This window comes from Drosophila biarmipes, chromosome 2R (genome assembly GCF_025231255.1).
Source record: "Drosophila biarmipes strain raj3 chromosome 2R, RU_DBia_V1.1, whole genome shotgun sequence".
NCBI classification, from domain to species: domain Eukaryota; kingdom Metazoa; phylum Arthropoda; class Insecta; order Diptera; family Drosophilidae; genus Drosophila; species Drosophila biarmipes.
In genome coordinates, this window is record NC_066615.1 from 10,495,316 (window position 1) to 10,517,201 (window position 21,886).

General features: G+C 45.3%; 6 protein-coding genes across 13 annotated transcripts in view; 3 read left to right on the forward strand and 3 right to left on the reverse strand.

Annotated features, from left to right (window-relative positions):
- Positions 1-205: 205 nt before the first annotated feature.
- On the forward strand, positions 206-4,599 carry LOC108030329 (protein phtf). 2 transcript variants are annotated; one of them, XM_017103187.3, is made up of 8 exons: positions 206-497; positions 1,120-1,184; positions 1,244-1,383; positions 1,439-1,946; positions 2,004-2,956; positions 3,019-3,197; positions 3,262-3,618; positions 3,683-4,599. In XM_017103187.3, the coding sequence occupies exons 2-8, from the start codon at positions 1,159-1,161 to the stop codon at positions 4,166-4,168; spliced, it is 2,649 nt and encodes an 882-aa protein (XP_016958676.1). In that variant the 5' UTR covers positions 206-497; positions 1,120-1,158; the 3' UTR covers positions 4,169-4,599. The 2 variants fall into 2 exon arrangements, with proteins under 2 accessions (XP_016958676.1, XP_050743726.1); XM_050887769.1 differs by lacking the exon at positions 206-497 and adding an exon at positions 523-776.
- A 383-nt stretch (positions 4,600-4,982) lies between these two features.
- On the forward strand, positions 4,983-7,348 carry LOC108030421 (probable methylcrotonoyl-CoA carboxylase beta chain, mitochondrial). Its single transcript, XM_017103308.3, has 4 exons — positions 4,983-5,210; positions 5,264-5,517; positions 5,640-6,520; positions 6,574-7,348. The coding sequence occupies exons 1-4, from the start codon at positions 5,085-5,087 to the stop codon at positions 7,047-7,049; spliced, it is 1,737 nt and encodes a 578-aa protein (XP_016958797.1). The 5' UTR covers positions 4,983-5,084; the 3' UTR covers positions 7,050-7,348.
- A 311-nt stretch (positions 7,349-7,659) lies between these two features.
- Positions 7,660-15,091, forward strand: LOC108030183 (microtubule-associated protein RP/EB family member 1). 3 transcript variants are annotated; one of them, XM_017102930.3, is made up of 8 exons: positions 7,660-7,800; positions 11,234-11,386; positions 11,448-11,593; positions 11,840-12,116; positions 13,671-13,813; positions 13,868-13,950; positions 14,013-14,085; positions 14,152-15,091. In XM_017102930.3, exons 2-8 carry the CDS (start codon positions 11,266-11,268, stop codon positions 14,200-14,202), a joined length of 894 nt encoding a protein of 297 aa, XP_016958419.1. In that variant the 5' UTR covers positions 7,660-7,800; positions 11,234-11,265; the 3' UTR covers positions 14,203-15,091. The 3 variants fall into 3 exon arrangements, with proteins under 3 accessions (XP_016958419.1, XP_016958421.1, XP_016958420.1); XM_017102932.3 differs by lacking the exon at positions 11,840-12,116 and adding an exon at positions 13,139-13,397; XM_017102931.3 differs by lacking the exon at positions 7,660-7,800 and adding an exon at positions 10,621-10,786.
- A 257-nt stretch (positions 15,092-15,348) lies between these two features.
- LOC108030185 (CDGSH iron-sulfur domain-containing protein 3, mitochondrial) lies at positions 15,349-16,140 on the reverse strand. Its single transcript, XM_017102933.3, has 4 exons — positions 15,977-16,140; positions 15,767-15,911; positions 15,602-15,695; positions 15,349-15,533 (listed from the first exon to the last, which is right to left on the reverse strand). The coding sequence occupies exons 1-4, from the start codon at positions 16,022-16,024 to the stop codon at positions 15,410-15,412; spliced, it is 411 nt and encodes a 136-aa protein (XP_016958422.1). The 5' UTR covers positions 16,025-16,140; the 3' UTR covers positions 15,349-15,409.
- A 482-nt stretch (positions 16,141-16,622) lies between these two features.
- Positions 16,623-18,027, reverse strand: LOC108030182 (aldo-keto reductase family 1 member B1). Its single transcript, XM_017102929.3, has one exon. It carries the CDS (start codon positions 17,855-17,857, stop codon positions 16,922-16,924), a length of 936 nt encoding a protein of 311 aa, XP_016958418.1. The 5' UTR covers positions 17,858-18,027; the 3' UTR covers positions 16,623-16,921.
- Positions 18,028-18,712: 685 nt separating this feature from the next.
- The window catches only part of LOC108030126 (rap guanine nucleotide exchange factor 4), a 41,859-nt gene continuing 38,685 nt past the window's right edge, over positions 18,713-21,886 (reverse strand). For all 5 annotated transcript variants that reach the window (XM_050887104.1, XM_017102830.3, XM_044092538.2 and 2 more), the window contains one exon: positions 18,713-21,841. In XM_050887104.1, coding sequence (XP_050743061.1) covers positions 21,714-21,841 — 128 coding nt within the window. In that variant the 3' untranslated portion in view covers positions 18,713-21,713. The remainder of the gene's footprint in view (positions 21,842-21,886) is intronic.

Consider the following 21,886-nt stretch of genomic DNA (forward strand, 5'->3'; position numbering starts at 1 on the left):
CCATGATTTATAGTTTTTCTTAAAAAATGAATAACTTATATTTGAGATTCTATTTATATAAAACTTCGGCTTTCATCGTTTTCAAGCCTTGAAATTATACATGCCAGATTTCCCTATCTTACTACCAGGATCCTTTGAAATTGGCGCCATTTCTATGCAAACAGCAGGTGCTTCTATCGATAGGCCCCATCGGGCAGCTGATAGGTCGAGCCGAGCGTGATTTACGGAAATGTGAGCACTCACTTTGCTTTTTCGTTAGGAACGGGTCGGACTTTCGTTCTGCTGCGCACCAAATCTTTTCGGCCCCCAATGCAAGTGCCCAGCGCTCTCGCGGCGTGTGTAGTGCATACAAAATTACCAGTGAATCGGAGGCAAGCCTAGTTCTCAGCGCCGTGCCCTCCCGGAAGCTCGATGTGACCAGGAGCCAGGATAGCCAGCGGATACGGATACGGAAGAAACTCGCACGAAAATCGATCGTTGAGGCGGTTCAAATCAAGGTAACGGCAGCAGCGCTGTCCATGAATGAAAGCAGCTTTTGCCAAGGCTCTTTCCGCCTTTGGGCCGAACTGCGGGCATATTGGCTCACCTTGAACCCAGAATTGCAGAGGGGCCGCATTCCGAATACCAATCCCAGTCCCCTCTGCTTGTGTGTATACTCTATACGGCGCCCCTTTCGCATGTGTGTGCATAAACATTGAGGCCCACCCACCCGTGGAACAGCTGTTCCGTCCGCTTTTCTCGCTTTTCAAGGCAAGCGAGGTGGAAAGGAGGAAAAGGCAGGTATCCCTTTGTCGGGTGGGGCATTCCTTATCGCGCTTCGTGGGCGTAGCTCTGCCTGGGGGCGGGGCGGTGCGCAATGGTCGTGCTTGTGGCAAGGCGAAGGTGAAAGTCATCAGCTGATAGCGGCCAACCGCCTGCAAAACCCGTTATGCAGAGCAGCTGTTCGACGCCAAGTAAGTGGGACAAAACCCCCACCACAGAGGCACTTAAGATCTGGGCTTTACGGGCCCCGACTTCCCAGTTATATCCGGATAGCGGGCTTTACACTATCGCAGGCCCATGAAGATTAGAAGATTTCGCTGTAGAAACCTAATTGAAGTTTTCTTTGTTCGCTCGCAGGCTGCACGACACTTCGAGGGCTTTTATGAGACTACTACTATGAAATTGGATGAAATCGTTGCATGGTAAGCGAACAATGGTCCATTATTCCACAGATTATCTAATTCTCCGCTTATTTGCTCAGGTACCAGAAGAAAATCGGCACCTATGACAAGCAAGAATGGGAGAAGACCGTCGAACAGAGGATCCTGGATGGCTTCAATAATGTCAACTTGAAGAACACCAAGCTCAAGACAGAACTGATCGATGTGGACTTGGTTCGCGGTGGGTTTTCGGCTGACTCTCCTATTACTGTAATTTATTTAACGTCATTTGGCAGGTTCCACCTTCCCCAAGGCCAAGCCCAAGCAGTCGCTCCTCACTGTAATCCGCCTGGCCATTCTGCGCTATGTGCTGCTCCCCCTCTACGCCCAGTGGTGGGTCAGGCAGACCACGCCCAACGCCTTCGCCTTCATCCTCGTCCTGTACCTCACCCAGCTGTCCAACTGGGCCATCTACGTGCTGCACAGTAGTCGAATTGTGCCGCTGGTCTATGATAAGCCGCCGAATGGAACCCTGCTTCAGACAGAGGCAGCAGGAGACGGAGATGAGCCCGCTGCCGATAAGCAATCGGAGGAGCACGCCGATCTGCTCAGCGCGCTGCTTATCCCGTGCGCCCTTAGCCTGCTGATCAGCCTGATCCACTCGCAGATCGTGGCCACAAACACCGCTTCGGGCGTCGCAGGTGGAAGCAGCAAGAACAAGCTGCGACGAATCTCTGCAAGCTTTTTGGGCGAAAAAGCCACCACCCGGGAACATCGGGTGCGGCGCCGCAAGAAGTTTGTGCGGTAAGTGAAGTCGAAGTTCCATCCCACTAGGAAACCACTCTAATTTCTCGCCCACAGAATTCGCCAAATGGAACCTGATCTGTCCCAGGCCAGCAGCAACATTTCAATTCCAACCAGGCGCACAGTAGCCAGCGCCATCGATGTGCTTCCCAGACCGATCACCCCAATGCCATCGCCCTCGCCCAAAAGCACCAGCTCCGTAGTGCCAGATACCATGCTCTCAGTCACGCCACCTCCCGTCGTAATAAGGCGGAGTAGCAACGAGGAGACCTTTCTGACCACGACTGCCATAAGCCCACTACCGCCACCACAAGCAGCTACAGACGCGCACTTTGATCTCAGCAGGCAGACGGCGGGAGCTGCGCCCGAAAGCCCCAAAAAGCGCAACGTCAACTGGCACACGCCCATCCAGATCTACAACACCTACGAGCGCAATGAGCAACCGTGCTCGAGCAGGGATGGCTGCGTGGATGACGCGGAGGCGGATGGTGAGAGCAGTGTGGGTTCCGTCAAGCCCGCCTATCAGTCGCGGAGAACTATCGGCGAGGATGATGGCTTTGAGAGTCTGAACGGGAAAAGCTCCAGCGGAGAGGACAACAACCATTCGCCCCTGCCCAATGCGGGGGCTGTTGTGGCTTCGCCAGTTCCCGTCCAGACCAATCAGCTACGCCTGCGCCTAGTCTCTGCAAACGCCGCATCCAACAGTGCTCCGGCAGTGGAAAAGAAGGGGCATTCGCGCGGCAATGAATCTACAACTAGTTGCGCCGAGTCAGACGAGTGCGATGATGTGGACATCATATCCAGCCCCGCCTCGGCGTGCAACCAGGAGTGCACCACCTCTGCCACAGACTGGCTGGGAGTGACTACGAACAGCGAGGACTGCAGCTACACCTCTGACCTGGACCACTCTGACGGTGGTCTGAAGCACGCAGCCTGCAGCGACGAAGATCCTGGCGAGTTGGATATTACGCCAACTACCATATTAAACCCCCACAGCAGCCTGGACCGCAGTAAGTATTATAATTAAATCTTCTTGGATCTTTATTTCAAAGGTTTCACTTGCCCTCCCCAGTTAGCTGCACCATTTGGGATCAGCGAGACGCCAAGAAGGCCCAGCTTTCCGTGCTGGAGATCGCCTCTTGCATAATCGAACGTGTGGATTCGATGAGCGAGGCCAACGACTATATCTACATAGGCGTGGTCTTCTCTTTCCTGCTCACACTGATTCCCACATTCTGCCGACTCTGCGAGGTAAGAACCTGACAAACGCAAATTTGTGAAGCACCCTGAACTGAAAATCGTTCAATGCTCTCAGGTCACACTCGGAAGCGACGCGGACAAGGCCAGTGAGATTAGCTACTTGTACATGCCGCAGCTGTTGTGGGAGAAGTCGTCGGCCTCGTTCTACACCCTGTTGGGCTTTGCCTTCGGAGATTCTCAGTGGGAGCGTACCGTCCTGGCTCTGGGCTTTGTGCAGCGCCTCTGCCTTACGCTCATCCTATTCATCATCTTCGCCGTTGCAGAGCGCACGTTCAAGCAACGCTTCCTGTACGCCAAACTCTTCTCACACCTGACGTCGTCACGTCGGGCTCGGAAGTCAAATCTTCCGCACTTCCGCCTGAACAAGGTGCGCAACATTAAAACCTGGCTCAGTGTGCGGTCCTATTTGAAGGTAAGCTATCTTAAACCTCTATATATCTATCGTGACCCAATTATTTATATGCAATCTCCGACAGAAACGCGGTCCCCAGCGATCGGTTGATATCATCGTGTCCGCCGCCTTTATAGTAACTCTCTTGTTGCTGGCCTTCCTAAGCGTCGAGTGGCTGAAGGATTCCGTGCACCTGCACACACACCTCACGCTGGAGGCTCTCATCTGGTCAATCACCATCGGGATCTTCCTGCTGCGCTTCATGACTCTGGGTCAGAAGATTCAGCACAAGTACCGCAGCGTGTCGGTGCTGATTACGGAGCAAATCAACCTGTATCTGCAGATCGAGCAGAAGCCGAAGAAGAAGGACGAGCTAATGGTGTCAAACAGCGTGCTCAAGCTGGCCGCCGATCTGCTGAAGGAACTCGAAACGCCATTCAAGATCTCTGGCCTCAGCGCCAACCCATATCTTTTCACAACCATAAAAGTGGTCATCCTGTCGGCCCTCTCGGGCGTGCTTAGCGAGGTTTTGGGCTTCAAGCTGAAGCTGCACAAGATCAAGATCAAGTGAATCATGCGGGGCGCAGATGCAGATCCATCATATTTTTGTAGTACAACTTTTTCGAAACGCTTTAAGAGAAATCTACAACTACACCCTAACTCTAAATTAGCTAAGTGAATAAATTTAAGCGAGCCAATGTTTAAGCTTGTCAAGTGATTGTTTAGCAGCGTTAACAAGCCCACTACTGACTACGTAAATCAATATAGATTAGTATTTACCACCTACCTTCTACCATCTAGAGCGACCTGCACAATCACAACTCATGTTAATTGGAATTGTGTAATGTAATGAATCGTATTAAAGTTCATAGAACTTTTAGCATAAGCAAATGCACTTTTCGTAGTTGGCTGTTTATTCTGTTACACAGTCTGAAGATCAATTCCTAAAGCGGTCTCAGCTAGAGTGTTGCAATTAATAAATGTTAGCAATCCATATTAAAAGTGTTGTTTTGAATTATATGTTGTTATTGGATTGACAAATCTTTAGGAGTTCTTATCTTTAAAGATTTTTCAATATACGTAAATAAAAGTGTTCAGTAATTCATAAAAGTTTTTCATTTTTTTTATTTATTTACTTTTATTCATTATTTCAGAATGTTACATTTGTTTTGATTTTTATAATGTGATATTCAGATCTTTAAAATAAAGTTATTTTACTTATCATTAAAAGAAGCTTAATATGTAGCTGAAAAGATTTCCTCAGATTTTGATAGATCTTAAACAAGGTTCCTAAAGTTCAAGTTCCACTAATTTTTTTCGGTGCAGCAGTTCCATTGCGTTATCGATAACTGCCGCTATCGCGATCGACCAGCTGTTGCTGTGTATGTTATCGTTATCAGCCCACCTGCCCACAACTGACGTAACATTCGCGTTCCCTCGCGTGGTAATTCCTGCTTTTAACTCCCGCAAAATCCCTCCCCCACAAAATGATCCGGCTAAATGGGCTGTTAAGAAGCTCCTCGAAGTGGCTGAGCAGCCAGGTGCGATTGCTTCACGTGGGGGAGGCTAATATCCTACCCAGCGAGGTGGACAAGCAGTCCGCCGAGTACAAGGTAAGCACGTAAACAATGGCTATCAACCTTCTGAAGTCAGAGTTTTTGCGCAGGAAAATGCCAGCGAGATGGGCAGGTTGGTCGGAGAACTGCGGAACTTCACCAGTCAGGTGCTGAAGGGCGGCGGGCAGAAGGCCATCGAGCGACACACCTCGCGGGGCAAACTCTTGGCCAGGGACCGCATCAACCTGCTCCTGGACAAGGGATCACCCTTCTTGGAACTCAGCGCTCTAGCTGGACACGAGTTGTACGGCGAGGAGGTGGTTAACTCTGGAGGAATAGTGACCGGAGTGGGACGCGTTTGTGGGTAAGTTATACTAAATACCCAGTATCAGTTTTATTGTAGGATCTTATTCCTATATATAAATATGATCTCTTAACTTAAATCAACAGGTTTTCTTCCATATATTAACGCCATTCTCCTTTCAGTACGGAGTGCCTGGTGGTGGCCAACGACGCCACGGTAAAAGGCGGCAGCTACTATCCAATTACCGTGAAGAAGCATCTGCGTGCTCAGGAGATTGCCCAAGAAAACCGCCTTCCCTGCATCTACCTTGTGGACTCGGGTGGCGCCAACCTGCCGCGGCAGGCGGATGTCTTTCCGGACAAGCTGCACTTCGGACGCATTTTCTACAACCAGGCGAACATGTCGGCCCAGGGAATTCCGCAGATCGCCGTTGTGATGGGCAGCTGTACTGCCGGAGGAGCCTACGTCCCGGCAATGGCCGACGAGAGCATCATTGTAAAGAAGCAGGGAACCATTTTCCTTGCGGGTCCGCCTCTGGTAAAGGCAGCCACTGGAGAGGAGGTGTCCGCTGAAGATCTGGGAGGGGCGGACCTCCACTGCAAGACCTCGGGAGTCACGGATCACTATGCCGTGGACGACGAGCACGCCTTGTACCTTGCTCGGCAGATTGTTAGCAATCTGAATCTACCCGCCACGAATGCCTTCAACGATCAGCTGACGCACTCCAGTCAAGCCAACTTTCAAGGCGCTACTCCCCCAGCCGCCATAGAGGAGCCGCGTTACGATCCCCGTGAGCTGTACGGCATTGTGGGACCCAATCTTACCAAGAGTTTCGATGTTCGCGAGGTGATTGCCCGCATCGTGGACGGAAGCCGCTTCACGGAGTTCAAGAAACTATATGGCGAGACTTTGGTGTGCGGTTTTGCGAAGCTCTACGGCCACACTGTGGGAATAGTCGGAAACAATGGAGTCCTCTTCTCTGAGAGTGCCCTTAAGGGCGCCCACTTCATTCAATTATGTGCACAGCGCAAGATACCGCTAGTCTTCTTGCAGAACATAACAGGTGTGTTGAAAATAAGCTCGTCGATGTACAGTATTCTGAATCTTTTTATCTAGGTTTCATGGTGGGACGTGATGCTGAGGCCAACGGTATTGCCAAGAACGGAGCGAAGATGGTAACGGCCGTGGCCTGCGCAAATGTGCCAAAGTTTACGGTGATTATTGGTGGATCTTACGGAGCAGGCAACTACGGCATGTGCGGTCGGGCCTACTCGCCTCGGTTCCTCTACATGTGGCCAAACTCCCGTATCTCCGTGATGGGCGGCACGCAGGCGGCCAACGTCATGGCTCAGATCACACAGGATCAGCGCAAGCGAGCTGGCAAGGAGTTCAGCGAGGAGGAGGCCCAGAAACTGAAGGCTCCCATTGTGGAAATGTTTGAGGCAGAGGGCTCTCCTTACTACAGTACGGCCCGCCTGTGGGACGACGGCATTATCGATCCGGCCAACACACGTCAGGTGCTGGGTCTCAGCCTCAAGGCAGCCCTGAACAATGCCGGCCAGGACACCAAGTTTGGAGTCTTCCGCATGTAAATATAATTTGCATGCGCAAGGAAGGAACTCTGGAGCATTTACAGGCATTTAATGCCAGCCTTATTTCGAAACTCTTGCATTTATTAGCGTTAGGTCAATTGTTAACTGTGTCATTTACCACTGAGTGTCTATTTGGAAAACAAATATTGATGATTTTAAAAATGTATACTTTAAATACCGAAACTGTTGCATTTATTAGTAGTAAGACTGGTAACTTGTGCACATCCTTGATAAATATGTAATATATTCTTCTTAGAAGCGGCGTTAATTATAATAATACTATGAAAGTAAAACTTGTTTTTATGGAAAATAAAAAACGGATATTTTACGAAGAATATTTTAACTCGAAGAGGACGTACTCATTAAGTGTATTATATAGATAACTTAAATCCTTGGGGAAAATTACTAATTTAAAAAGAAAGCTCCATAAATCGCTATATACCCTTATTATATTTTTAATCGGTCAAATTAAAAAATAAGTATTGTATAGGTTTTCTAATAAAATAATATTGGGTTTTCAAAAATAACGGCCCAAATGGCCGGAGCCTTCGCCGCGCACTATCGCCCATCTCCAGCGTCTATCGATAGGCCTCCATGCTGACCTGCCGCCGATGCATCAGTGTACATTTCACATCCCTAGCGCTCGCTCGTTTGCCAGAACACGGTTCGTCGTAGAATTTGCATTTCTTTGTTTGAAGTCCAGGAGTCATTTAAAACGCCCTCGCAGGAAGGACAACGACCAGCTGAGAAGGTGAGTTTGCCGGAGGATCGCAGTACTTAGTGCTCCACTGCGTCCGGATGCCTCTCTCTGTGCCGAGTGGCTGCGTGCCTATGTGAGTGTGTGAGTGCGGCTCCTCGACTTTTTCGCGAAAAAGAAAGGGGAGAGCGGACGAAATGGCAAAACCTAGAAGTAGCGTCAGCAGAAAAGAAAGTTCATCGGTATGTGGCGATCGAAAATAACTTTTTGCCGAAAACTTCAAGTGCACACTTGGGCGAATAGCTGTACATTGCGGAGCAGCCGTGCGCCTGTGTGCGTGCGTGTATATTTAAATGTCGCCTGCTGCTGCTTCGTTTCCTCCTCCAAAAATAAAACTTCCCTATCCTGATGGTGCGCCAGTGTGAGTGACGTTCATCTTGGAGTGCCAGTGTGTGCGTGCGTGAGTGTCTGCTTGCCACAGCCGCAGTAAAAACGGGGAAAGAGGCCGCAAAAATTCCGGTGCAGTGTATAATGGCTAATGTGCCCGACCCCTGCCCCTGCCCCCAAGGCGTCTGGAAAGAGCGGGGAAACCATATTTTCTTCGCCGCTTTCTGGTCTTGAGCCACCTTTGCGATGACGTCACTCGCCTATCGTTTATCTGTCAAACCCCCGCAATTCACGGTGTGCCTGTGTGTGTGTGTTAGTGTGCGTCTGTCCAGTTACCAACGGTTCTCGGACTTGTTTTTGTTTTCCTTAGCTCGAGTTACTATTTTTATTGGCTTAATTGAATTCGGCTACGCCGACGCAGCTTGCTGGCCATTAGCTTGCCGGTTTCTCTTCGGTTTCCCCACTCAAAGACACTCCACCCCTCAAACCAAGCGGATTTGGCTCATAACATAGGAATGTTTATTTGTTGCTCAAACAGCTTACCGCTGTTGACACACTTCCTCGCACATTGGCTTGTTTTAAAATATGGCTGGGATGCGAAGGAGTTTTCAGCGGTTTGGGGGCTTAGAAGGGGAAGGCCCAGTTTTGGGGCCCTAATCCCCCGCTCTCGCTGCTCTTTCTGTTTTCCTGGTTCTGCTTAATTAGTTCGCATTCGACTTCCGCTGCACGCGCCCACACTCGCACACATGCACACTTACTTATCGACGGCCACAACAAACGACTACACTGGGAAAAAAACACCAGGAAATTCCATTAGGAAATTTCTGGAAGCAAAATATGACACACATCAGTGACTTACCAACTTGGAATTGGGTAATCGATGATCATCATAGATCATTAAAACTCTCCAAAAACGCTTTTCCTTAATTTCACACTCGTAGGATCAAATAACGCATTAGGAAGTGCCAATTTAAGAGCTTATAAGGCAATTTTGCTTAAAATGTTATGCTGAATGGGTTTTAAATGAAGGCTGAAATCGAAAACAAAGAAAATGAATAACAGCTGCTATAAGACCTTAATTTTTTTGTACATTCTTATTTTATTTTAAAATGGTATTTACTGGATCTGTACTGTACAAATTACATATTTCATTAATTAATGCCCTCAAACATGATTAAAGGTTTTATTTCTCTCTTAAGCAATCCGATATCAGAGTCATAAATGAGTTTGCTTAGAGTTGTGCACTGAATCATTAAACTAATCCTGTGTTTACTCATTGGAAAATGACGAACACGCCAGTTTTATAAGGCCGGAGATAAACATGAAAAATAATGTAGTGGTAAACAAAGCCAATAGGCGATTGGAATTCGTAATTTCTTGGGGTATTTCAGTGAATTCACTAGCAAGAAGTTATGATTTTACACAAATTTGGTCGGAATTTCCCTCCGTGTAAGAATACCCACTCGTTGTATTTGGGGCATGGCTATTGTTGCGCCTCCTCCGGCGGGGGGCACTTAAATCAATAAACTAGCAGCAAATCGCTCCGCTTTTGAATTGGAGTTCCGCCCTTTCGGGTCAATGCACCCGTACGCTCGCACAGCCAAAAGGTGGCGAGGCGGAATTTACGGAAACTCTGAAAGGCACATGGCCGAAGTGAGTCGGTGTATTTATAGGCTGGCCTGGCTCCCAAATGCCGGCTAGTTCTTTATCTCGCACTGGCCCACGTTCGCCTTGCCCATGTTCTATCGGCCTGTTCCTGCTGGCCAGGCTGACATTGATAATGCCAATGACGCGGTCCATGAGTAATCTCCATCTTCTTCGGGATCGGAGCGACGATGGCAGCGAAGCGGATCGCTGACGACGCACAGCGGCGGCGAACAGTCCAAGTTCATTGTTCGCCAGCTCCAGTATCCGCGGCCGATTTCTTTCCACTCGCCTGGCATTTTGTTTGATTGCCGTTTATGCTCTCGTAAGTACTCAAGATGGGTCTCAAGAATCACTATCTCTTAAAATTCAGAAGAGTATCCGCACTGGCGTATCCATTTATCTCTATCGCCAACTTACCAAAATCAATGCGGCTGCAAGTGCATTTATTTTTAGTGGCCATTAAACCAAAGGAAAGCACATGCGTGTAGGGGTTTAAATGGTTTTAAGTGGATATTTTGTGTTTTAAAAAACTTCAAATCGTTAAGAGCTATTAAAAGTGAGAAGATAGGTAGATAGATGGTCTTTTTCGATTCTATAAATTACCAAGTGTTTATCTAACGCCAGGTTTAACTATATGTTAATAAAATACTTGATACATCAGATTTAATGACACATAAAATCGCATGAATGCAGGTATTTTGGATTATTTAAAATTATTCGTCTTAAGATCTTAACACCCGCATTGATTGTATTCCATAAACAGAGGCTACGGAATACATATAAGGCGCCAAACAGGCCTTGAAAATGCTGCTATTCATTCAAGATCTATCTCAGCTACCTATCACAACAGTTGGTATTGATATAGTCAGTAGGTCGTAGAAGCGTATACGAACGAAACAACAGTAACTTTCAAAGTTTCTTTTCGATTCGGCAAATTCCGTTTTTGCAATTGCGAGGATAGGCAGAGGGGAGTTCTTAGGAGCATACCGCATACAAACAAAAACTGGTGAGTGCATCGGCAATGGTTGTTCTTTGACAGATTGCTATTGCCATTCCGGGAAGTAAGATAATTAGTTTTCGGCCTGGAAAGGCTTTCGTGCTGCTTGCAGTCCAGAGTCAAACCATCGAACTGTTATCGCTGCAATAGGCCAACTCGCCAAACTACTTTCGAGGAACAAATTCTGCAGATTCGTGGAGTGAGTGTGCAACGGTAACATGTCCAATAACAATCATTTCGCGTTCCCGGCTGCCGTCTGTTTCTGCTGATGATTATCGTGATCTTGATATTGAGCACGCACATGGGACACGCTTCAATGCACCCCGAGCCAAAACACTTATTAGCTGCCGCAATTAAGAGCCGTTCATGGCAGTGGCACTCCCACACGGGATCCTACATGTACGTAGAGCTGGCCGCAGAGCACTCGCTAACCAGCCTTTTGTGTCTTCGTTTCAGAGCCGCTCAAGAAACCAGAGGACACCACCAACATGGCTGTTAACGTTTACTCCACAAATGTGACGTCAGAGAATCTCTCGCGCCACGATATGCTGGCCTGGGTCAACGATTGTCTCCAGTCGCAGTTCTCAAAAATCGAGGAGCTCTGCACAGGTAAGTGGGTTGGGTTCGCCAAAGAAGTGACTATTAAGATCGACCTACGCTCCATGTTTAGGTGCCGCTTACTGCCAGTTCATGGACATGCTGTTCCCCGGTTCAGTGCCCGTAAAGCGCGTCAAATTCCGTACAAATCTGGAGCACGAGTACATACAGAACTTCAAGATCTTGCAGGCGGGCTTCAAAAAGATGTCTGTGGATAAGGTAATGCTCGCTCGCTTGGAGCGGTTTCGTATATTCCTAGATATTCTTATCGTTTAAACACACACAAACCCAACCAATACCGAGAATGTAGAGTGGACATGGGCACGGTACAGTGGCAGCGCTTGAAGCGAACAGTTTTCGCTTTGAGAAGCTGTCTACTGTACCAATCAACTCTTGTATGTTGTAACTAACTGCGATTTCCGTTACAAATCAACCTCACGACCACGCGAACAACGACCACCGTAGATCATTCCAGTTGATAAACTGATTAAGGGACGTTTCCAAGACAACTTCGAGTTCCTCCAGTGGTTCAAGAAGTTCTTCGATGCCAATTACGATGGCCGCGAATACGATCCGTTGGCCCAGCGGGGCGGGGTCAAGATGGGCAATGGCAACGGACAGGGCAGCAACGGAGGCAGTGGCGTGGGCAGCAGCAACAACGATCTCCACCTGATGCATCGTCGGCCCCTGCAGGCGCCAGCCGCAACCCTACGCAATGCACCGCGGGTCATCGCCCAGAATGGTACGGTTATTGCAGTGGACAAACTCCGGTGTTGGGAGCGCGCCCTTTGCTTGCCATTTCATTTTGAGTTGCGAGGCGAACGAACGTGAAGCACGCAGCGGGACCAGGCCCAACTGGGATGCCACACAACACCACACACAACTCCACTCACCGCACCGGTCTTCAGCAGCAGGAGCACCAAATACTACCTAACAGCACACACATTTTGTCGCATTCCAGCACAATGCACCCAAGTTGGAGGATCTGTTGTTGTCCCACATCCAAAACCACTAACTCCTCTTCATCTCCTTACACATGGGAATTACGTAGATTGTGTCCAGGGCCTTAGTTCGGGTGTTGTTTTCCTTGTCTTAGTTGTTTAATCTTGAAAGTAAGATCGGTTTTATAAGCGGTATTTTAAATACACAATAATAACAATTACGTATATTATTTTACGTATGTTATTTTACCATGTCTTAGTAGTTAACTCTTTACAGGAGTAAGATCGGTTTTTTAGCGGTAATTTTATTATGAATAGAGATAAGTATTTTTTGTTTCAAGTTTCTTTTGCTAGGGTCTCTTCTGTTACTCCACTAAATACTCCTTCGAATTTGTACCTCAATTTACTATCTGTACACAGTTCCTAAATTCCGTATACACCGTTCTGTCACTAACTTAGTTTTAGTTTAGTTTAGTTTAGGAAGGTTTTTTATACTTCTCGGATTTTCCTTCGCCTTAATTATTCTAACGTTACTACCCTGGTTATATTTAAATATTTTTTTCTTTACAATTTTATATAATGATTTTGGTACTACTTTATTATTTTTATTTAAAACTTCGCCTTGCTGGTCTTTCCATTGAAATGTTATAATTTAATGTATGTTCGAAAGATAGGTTCTGGTGCTTTGGCTTGCCAAAGAGAGTTCTGTGCCCTTAAAATCCATATCTGTGTTTTTGTGTATTCTTATTTTGTTCCCACTGCATATGGTTTCACCACACACTCTCTCACCTGTCTGCATATTTCTCGCCCATCTTACTTTTAGATAATACCCATTGATAAGTTGATCAAAGGTCGTTTCCAAGACAATTTCGAGTTTTTGCAATGGTTCAAAAAGTTCTTCGATGCCAATTACGATGGCAGGGACTACGATGCCAGTGCGGTGCGCGAGGGCGCCCCCATGGGCTTCGGCTCGGGAGCGGGGAAGGCCCTGCCCGGCACGGCGGCCGGCGGCGTGCACAACAGCTATCGACGTGCTCCGACGGCAACGACGCGCCCGACGACGACGACCACAGTGAAGCCCAGTACGTTGTTTTGGTTTGGTTCCCTAGTTCCTAGTTGTATCCTCCTAGCGCTATCTCTCCTTTCATTATCGTTACGCACCATCCACAAGGTCAGACTATTGTACATATTGCATGCCATCGCCCACGATTAAGAAACTAAACGCACATCCTAGAAGTGAACACAAAAAACATACAATACGAAGAGCTAAGCTGTCTGTGCTTCACGTTTGTTGAATCCTTAATCTACTTAATCTGATCCAATACTTACCACCCCCATTTGGTCCCTCCAAGCAGCAGTCTCCAAGGTGCTGCCACGCACGAACAATGCTGCGCCGCCGAGTAGAATAACCGCCGGGGCCAACAGCACGGGCACGGTCAAGAAGAACGACGCGGCAAACTCAGTCAACAATCAGCAGATCGAAGAGATGTCAAACCAGGTGGGTGAAGAACAAGAAAATGAGCCAAATTCAGTTACTAATGTTAAGGATCAGGTCATGGATATGCGCATCAACCTGGAGGGATTGGAGAAGGAGCGCGACTTTTACTTCTCGAAGTTGCGGGACATTGAAATTCTGTAAGTAGCGAGATCGATCCACTCTCTTCCCGACTCTGCGCTTACCCATTTCCGTTTTTTAGTTGCCAAGAAGCAGATGACGGCGAGCAACATCCGCTCATTCAAAAGATAATGGACATCCTGTATGCGACTGAGGTAGGTCATGTCCGTACACTTTAGTCCGGATTTGCAATCACTTAGACTTATTTTTCTTGCTTTCAGGATGGTTTTGCGCCGCCAGACGATGCACCACCAGAGGACGAGGAGTATTAATTTAAAAGGAGAAAAGAAAAGAAAAACAACCCACTAAATTCATTTGCTGCATACATATTCAAAACATAAGTCAAGAAGCAAGATGAAGGGTACAAAAATAAAGTTTACTGATTAGACGGGAACCAAGAAGACGTTTAGCAAACGAGAAGACTTACGAATGCGTAGAGGGCTTAAATCCCAAAGCCGTGGTTGACAACAGGAGCGCTAAGTGATTACATCGTTATTTTTCAAACCACTTTACTTCAAACATGCTCAAACGATAGAAGACGGGAATTATTTTCAAACCAAATGATCTTTCGGTTCAAAATTGTGGTCGCGAATGTTATCCTGCGTTCTGCCGTTGCCGATGAGTGTCAACACCGTCATCAACCATTTCATATTTAAATTGATTGTAATTTAGCAGAATAAACTTAAACAAAATCTCACTATCTAAGGAAAAGCTAACGAACACTTTTCAAAATTCTTCGTTAAACTCAAAAACACCTATTTAAGAACAATGTTTAAAACTCTCAGTTTACCTTGTAACCATTTAGTTCTTTGTACCATATGCTTTACACAATTAAAACCAATTTAATACATTTAAATTTTTTGTATAAGTTAAAATTTGCATTAGCTGACTTAAATCGTTTTGAGTGTTGTATGTAGTGGATCGCATGAGCCGAGTTTGTATAATCTGATAAATATTTAACGATGAGATGTCATTCACCAAACTGTATTTTGTACTTTCAATTTCTACTTTTAAATAATTGGCTTCATAACAAAATGATTATATAGATTAAGTGAAATTTTGCTCTCGATTCTTTTTAAGTTCTATATTTATGTGTAAAACAGATAGAACTCGTTAAAAAGTTTAAATAAAAAGCAAACATCTTTCTATTTTCTAAACACATTTTTGATTTTTGGCTTAACAATTTCACCTTTAACGGATGGTCGGAAGTCTTTGTGAAATGCACCCATTCATTTACACCTCTGATCATTGTAAATAATTTGTTAAAGCTTGTAACACCCTAACCATACACATATGATAGTCAACATCTGCTTTTGTCGGACTCAAATTAAATGTATGTTTATGTGCTCGCACACCACTGAGGAGCATTACTAGGATGTACCAATACGTTCTATAATCTAGAATAAAACATGTGTTGCTTGATTCAAAATTAATGCATTTCTCATTTCTCACACGCGAGTACTTCAACAGATCCTAAAACTATTTGACGGCGGTCTGGATGTGCGGCTGCTTGTGGGTTCCATCGCAGAAGGGTCTGTGGGTGGTCTGTTTGCAGTTGCACAGCCAGTAGTCCCCCGACTTCTCCACCTTGAAGCGGATGGGCCTGGAAAGTATAAGTTCGTTTTTTAAGTACCCTGTTGACTGATAACCATTAATGTTCTTATCTCCTACCTCTGCTTGATCTTGAGGAACTCGTTCTTGTGCATGCCGTCGCATAGGGGCTGAGATTTGGACTTGCCGCAAAGGCACCAGCTGTAGGTTTTATCTGCGGCGGTCGAGTTGTGGTTATGTAAAAGCGGCTGAATATCATTAGTTTATGAGAAAGGTGAATCGTACCTTTGTCCAAATGGATCTTAAAGGGTCTCTTGTCGAAGATAGCACCGTTTTCCTTTTGCAGGACAGCCGTTTGCTTGTCCTCAAGAAGGTTTTTGGGTATTGTTTTGGCCGAATCCCCGGACTGAGCACTGGAACTGTAGCATGCCTGGGGGTATTATGGTGTTTTAGCATAATAGTATGGCTGATTGTTCTTGATTATTGGACCCTTACCTTCAGCATCCATGGTGATCGAAGGCTTCGTTTTAAGATTATTGACATGCTGCCGCTGTTTTATGTATTTTCTTTGTTTTTCTATGGGTTTCTCTTTAGGAAGTATCGATAGGAAAACTAAGCTGTTTCATCGTTGTCTCTTTATGGTCACACTACAGCAAAGGTTTTATTCGCGTAGAACTTGTTAATTAAGCTCATAGACTTTTTAATAAGCTGGTAAATACTAATTGTATCATTATTAACATGATAGTAACTGTAGCTTAACATTATTTTCTTTGGGAAAATTAAAAGTTAAAATCGGGCAGTGCTGACAGACCGGCCAAAAACGTTGTACAGTGCTGTGAAACGCTTTATCTGCGTTATCGCCACCCAATGTCGCCACTTCAAAATTTGATTTCGCAATTCCAGAATCTGTCCTACTGATAAGAGGAGATATGATTCGGATGCGCCTAGGAAATGTCTTTCTGATCTTGGTTATTTCAGCTATTATCTCACACGTTCATCTGAATGAAAGCTCGCTATATGTACACCCAATACCGACTGACTTGGAATTCCGAGTGACAAGCGCACACGCCGAATACTCTCAGATAACACCATTTATCAAGCGCCCCGGTTAGACAAACTGATTAGCCCCACCGCCCAGAGATTTTCTTCGTAATATACTTTATTTTACAATACAAATACTACATAAGCGGGGGTGTCTGACAAATCTCTTTCAGTTAAATATTAAAATAATGGTGTCTCCCCAAGCTACCTCAACTTGGAAAACGGTTCAAAAACAACCCAGGAGTGGGTTTTGAAAAAATGACCCATAAGTTCTGGGAAATTATGATCGAAAAACACATGAAAAACTAAAAATTCCTGAACACCAATGGATTTTTCGGTTACATTCCAAGGGAAGGGGACCGACACCGTCCGATGCCTTTGGGACACCCCTGTTAACGTCTAAAACTCATCGTGGAATGGATAGTACTTATGTCCGGCCATGCCGGAGAAGGGCACCGTGCGCTGCCCCGTGTGATACTGCTCCATGCCGGCGACATCCTCCGGACTCAGCTCGAAGTCGAACACCTTAAAGTTCTCCTCAATGCGGGCCTTGTTCGAGGATTTGGGCAGCGGCACCACGCCCAGCTGGACCAGATACCGCAGGCAGATCTGGGCCGTGGTCCGGCCGTACTTCTTGGCCAGCTGCTGGGCGTGCTCGTCGTAGAGGAAGGGCGGCCACTGGCGAGAGGGCTGTGGGCGGGCCAGGGGGCAGTAGGCGCAGATGACCAGTCCGTGGCGCTTTGCATGCTCTCGGAGCTGGCGCTGCTGGAACCCAGGGTGGCACTCCACCTGGTTCACCACCGGGCGGATGCGGCAGTTGGCCAGCACGCGCTCCGTTTGTGCGGCATTGAAGTTGGACAGGCCGATGCTGCGCGTCAGGCCCAGGTCCACCAGTTTCTCCATCTCGCGCCAGGTGTCCAGGTAGTCCACATCCGTCAGCTCCAGGGTGCCGTGCACGTTGCTGTCGTTGTGAAACTTCTGGCCCACCGGCATGTGCATCAGGTAGAGGTCCACGTACTCCAGACCCAGGTTGTTCAGGCTGAGGCGGCATGCGCGCTCCACCAGTCCCGTATCGTGGTGGATCCCGCCCAGCTTGGTGGTCACAAAGACCTGCTCGCGGGTCACCACTCCCTCGGCGATCTTCTCGGCGATCGCCTGGCCCACCTCCGCCTCGTTCTCGTAGACGAAGGCGGTGTCCAGGTGCCGGTAGCCCACGTCGAGGGCGTGGCGCGTGGAGTGGTAGGCGTCGGACTCGAAGGACTTCCAGGTGCCCAGGCCCAAGATCGGCATCTCGCGCCCATTATTCAGCCGGATGGTGGGAGCCAGATTGGTCATCGTGTTGTCGCTGCCGCTGATAATTAACGCTGTGCAAATTGGACGCTTCTAAATCAGTGCGATTACGGATTTTAGTGGCTCTCGGGCGGCAGTCTCTATCGGTTCCAGCACGTTGAAGGCTTCGCGGACAACTGTTGGCCCGCTCAGCCGGTTTCGTTGATTTTGTCACGGCGCTCGAGCAGCTGCTGTGTCATCCGGTGACGTCACGGACACCGCGCGGTTATTCCCAGCCAGCAAAAGCTCTTGCCCGAGAGCGGAGAGCCGGAGCTTTGGGAGCCCATTAGAGCAGGTAATCGTTTTTGGCCCACCTCAATCGATATTCGAATGCACTCATAAAGGGGATCCCCTCGCGGGCGAATGATCTGTTTCAGTCATATGATTCTATACTTATTTGCATACTTTGTTTTAATAGAACTAAAACATATAAAGCTTAAAGTGAAATATAACTTTCACCCAAATTCCCGGAATTAAAATTTATTCAGACATGTGTCGAAAAACTTTGAAAGAACCTTGTGAACCACACTGTTAAGGTTTAAAAAATGTGTGCTTTATATCGATCGTGACATAATTTCTCTCTTGATTTCTATTTATTCCCCGAACTAAAATGTAATATTTCTAATATTTCGAAAACTTATTCTAAAGAACCTTTAAGGTTTGAAAAAAAAAGGTCATCATCTTGTACGATCAACATAAAAATGATTTTACTGTTTGAGTTTGCTAAAACTAAACCAGAAAACCTATCAAATAAATGGAATGTTTTTGAAGCAATAAAAGAAATGGGATACTCTTAGTTGGGCTTCAAATGAGGTATAGAAAAAGCGGTCTCCAGATACAAAAATAGAAAACATTTTCCCACTCGCTAACACATAAATCTTTATTCGAATATTAGTTGAGTTCAAAATGTTAGACATTCAAAGATACATGCTGGTTTACACTTAGTTTTAACATCTTGGGTTGCCATTAAAACATTTACTCTGCTTTGCATAAATCTCACTTCGGTCCTCGCAATTCGGGTACACAGGTTGCTAGAATATGTAATCTGGTAGTACGGTTAAGAGATCTCTGTTTGTGCTACACAATATATGCACGTCTATACCATGCTCGATGGACTTAATTACTTCTAAGTGGTTTGTTGGTGTTGTCTCTTGCTGTGAGCTCTTGGGAGCCGTCGTCCTTCCATCCCCATTACGAACTATTTGTCTTTAATCTATTTTGCTATATGGTAGGTAAGTAAATTTCAAGATTGTTTTGCGTTAGACATGTAAACACTGATTTGAACATTTAGTGGTTAGTACTAGTTACGGCTCGAACATTTATTGACTGATTAAGACTGATTGGCAATAGCTATATTTTGGTAACGGAGGTATATACGTATAGCATGAATATATCGGCTCGTGTGCATCCGTGAGATACCCAATGACGTTAAATTTATGCAAAGTGCCTAGGTTATATTTGAGAAATTAAAGGTTCGTAGAGTTGTTTTCAGATTGTCAAATCGAATCACAAGTAAAATTTGAAATTTTCCCTTTTGGAGTACTTGCATATTTAATATACTGGCATATTTACATATATAGTATGTATATCTGTATTATTGAAAGTGCACAACAATAACAACGGTGGTGGTGTAAGTTGGGTATACTTTAGCAAAGCAGTACTCAAAAATATAGAAATATTGTTGGTTTTGACACATAGATGTTTCCTCTTGCTGGAAACGATTACCTAACACTAGAATAGGCTCTATGATCTACGAGCTAAATTGTTGGATCCATTAAATAAATAGTTTGTGTATAATATATCTTCTCACCCCATTTATGCTACAAGAGTTGGTTTATTTTTTCAAAAGTTTTCCTCAAAGGATTGCTAGTTTGCTTTGGGGTTATAACGCCTACACAATTCTATGAGGATGATTGTGATAGATTCTGCCCGCAGCACATGTAGATAAAGTAATTGAAGGCTTTCCCACTCTACTTACAAATTTTACCATACTAAAATTGGTGTTGCGCTCCTTGTAAATCAATACGAAATTTTTACATCTCATTAACTAAAAACTACACAGTATTGTTTCGTTTGAATCGGTTCGCTATACCTATAAAAGTTGTATTGAAAATTCGTTTGCATTTGCTTTGTATTATTTTTTGGAGGAGAAACCACTGAATACTCTATATCTTGGATTGTATTTGTTTGTCTGATTGGAGTACGTAAAGAAAAAGGTTTTATTACGACAATTATATTCTACGCATCATGGTCAAAGTTTTGGTTACGTCTAGGAATGGTGGTTCTTTATGTGATAAATCGTTGTTTGAGAGACCTTTACTTGGGAGAGGAGTTGGGTTAGAATGGTGACTACAAGTACTGGATAACCTACGACATCTTACTAGAATGTTTTGGTATAAGACACCTTATAAAAGATATTTTAGCTAACTTACGCCATAGCCCCGAAGACCAATTCGGATTCACTAGAGGTTGCTATTTAAGACGGACAAAACGCCAAAGTCGGATCAACGACCTTTAGATACTCGGTACAAATTTTGCTCGTTTAAAATAATTTTGTTCAATGTTGGATTTGTTTCTACAGACAGAAATATCGTATACAATGCAAGCAAATGGAGAAGTAATACTTTGTTAGTCCAACAAGATCCACTTCTCCCTGTACCATATTCTTCGAGTACCGAGTATATTATTACATAAGATATTTTAAGGTTGTACATATGTGTTCAAATATAGGTAGCTCCCAAAAACCCATATTGTGGAAATTTTAGATTTGTTTTCAATGATCGAAGTCCTTGCAAAGAAATAATCTTTTCCGACAGATTGGTCGAACTTTAAAATTTTGAATGTTTTTTTTTTCAATATTTTTGATGCTGACAATAATTAATGGCGTTTAACTGGCTTGAAAACTGTTTTGAATTGCTTTTCGAAAAGCATTACAAAGTACTCCCCATATCTTGAACACAATTGCACTGGTCTAATAAATGTAAATGGTTTACACGTATCTATGTACAAAACTACAACTAATAAGGTCCCTCTCCAGTGTTAATGTTTTGTATGCATTGGCATATATGCGTATATATTAGATAACATAAACAAGGACTAAATTTTCTACAAAATGAAACAAATCAGGGATGTGTAATAAATAGTAATAAATGGGTTCGTATTTTATTTGCGAGTTGCAGTACTTAGGGGTATAGAACTTCCAAACGATAGAGAAATCTGAAACTTTAAATAAAATAACTTATCCGCTACGTGGCTTACATGTTAGTAACTAGCTTCAACTAGACTGTTTAATAGTTGGCTTTAGTTTAGGGCTTTTAAAAAAATAGATTCCATGCTCTCGGATACGATGTACAATTTTACAAATTATTTTACTAGCTTGCGCAGGATGTATAGAGTAAAGTTTTGTAGGAAATTATGCAGTTTAGTGCTGTTTGTTTTGATGTTGCCTCCTCTAAATGTTTAGTATCACACACGTCCAACTTTTGTTTTTATTCGCTTCGGTCTCCGCCGGGATTCCCGATTTTTTAATTTGTTTTCCATCTATCGTTTTGTACTAAAGCAAAAAGTTTCTCGTTTGCATTGAAATGCGTTGGGGTTTCAGTTCATTAGAAGATTGAGATAGTTCTTAGTCGGGTCATAGATATGCGTACACAGAGTACACTGTAGCTTAGGCTAATGCGAACGCGAATGCGGATGCGGATGAAAGTTTGTCCGGGCTGTGGTGGCCATGGCGCCGATTGGCTTCCGAAAACCACCCGGCTAAGCTCATAACTGTGCAGCTAATTGCGGTTTGATTAACACACACACTCAGGGTTAGACACTTAATACTCGCTACGGCTAATCGGATAGGGGCCTTTCCGGCTTAGAGCTTCCTGGTGGGCTCCACCTTCTGGGACATAGCGGTGAGCACCCGCTGGTTGTCGATGACGCGGAAGCTGCTGATGTACGACCTCACCTCGCCCTCGCTCTTCGGTGAAGGCGGCTCCAGACCTGCTCCAAATCGAACTCAGTGAGAAAGTAACTTTTGAGATAGGA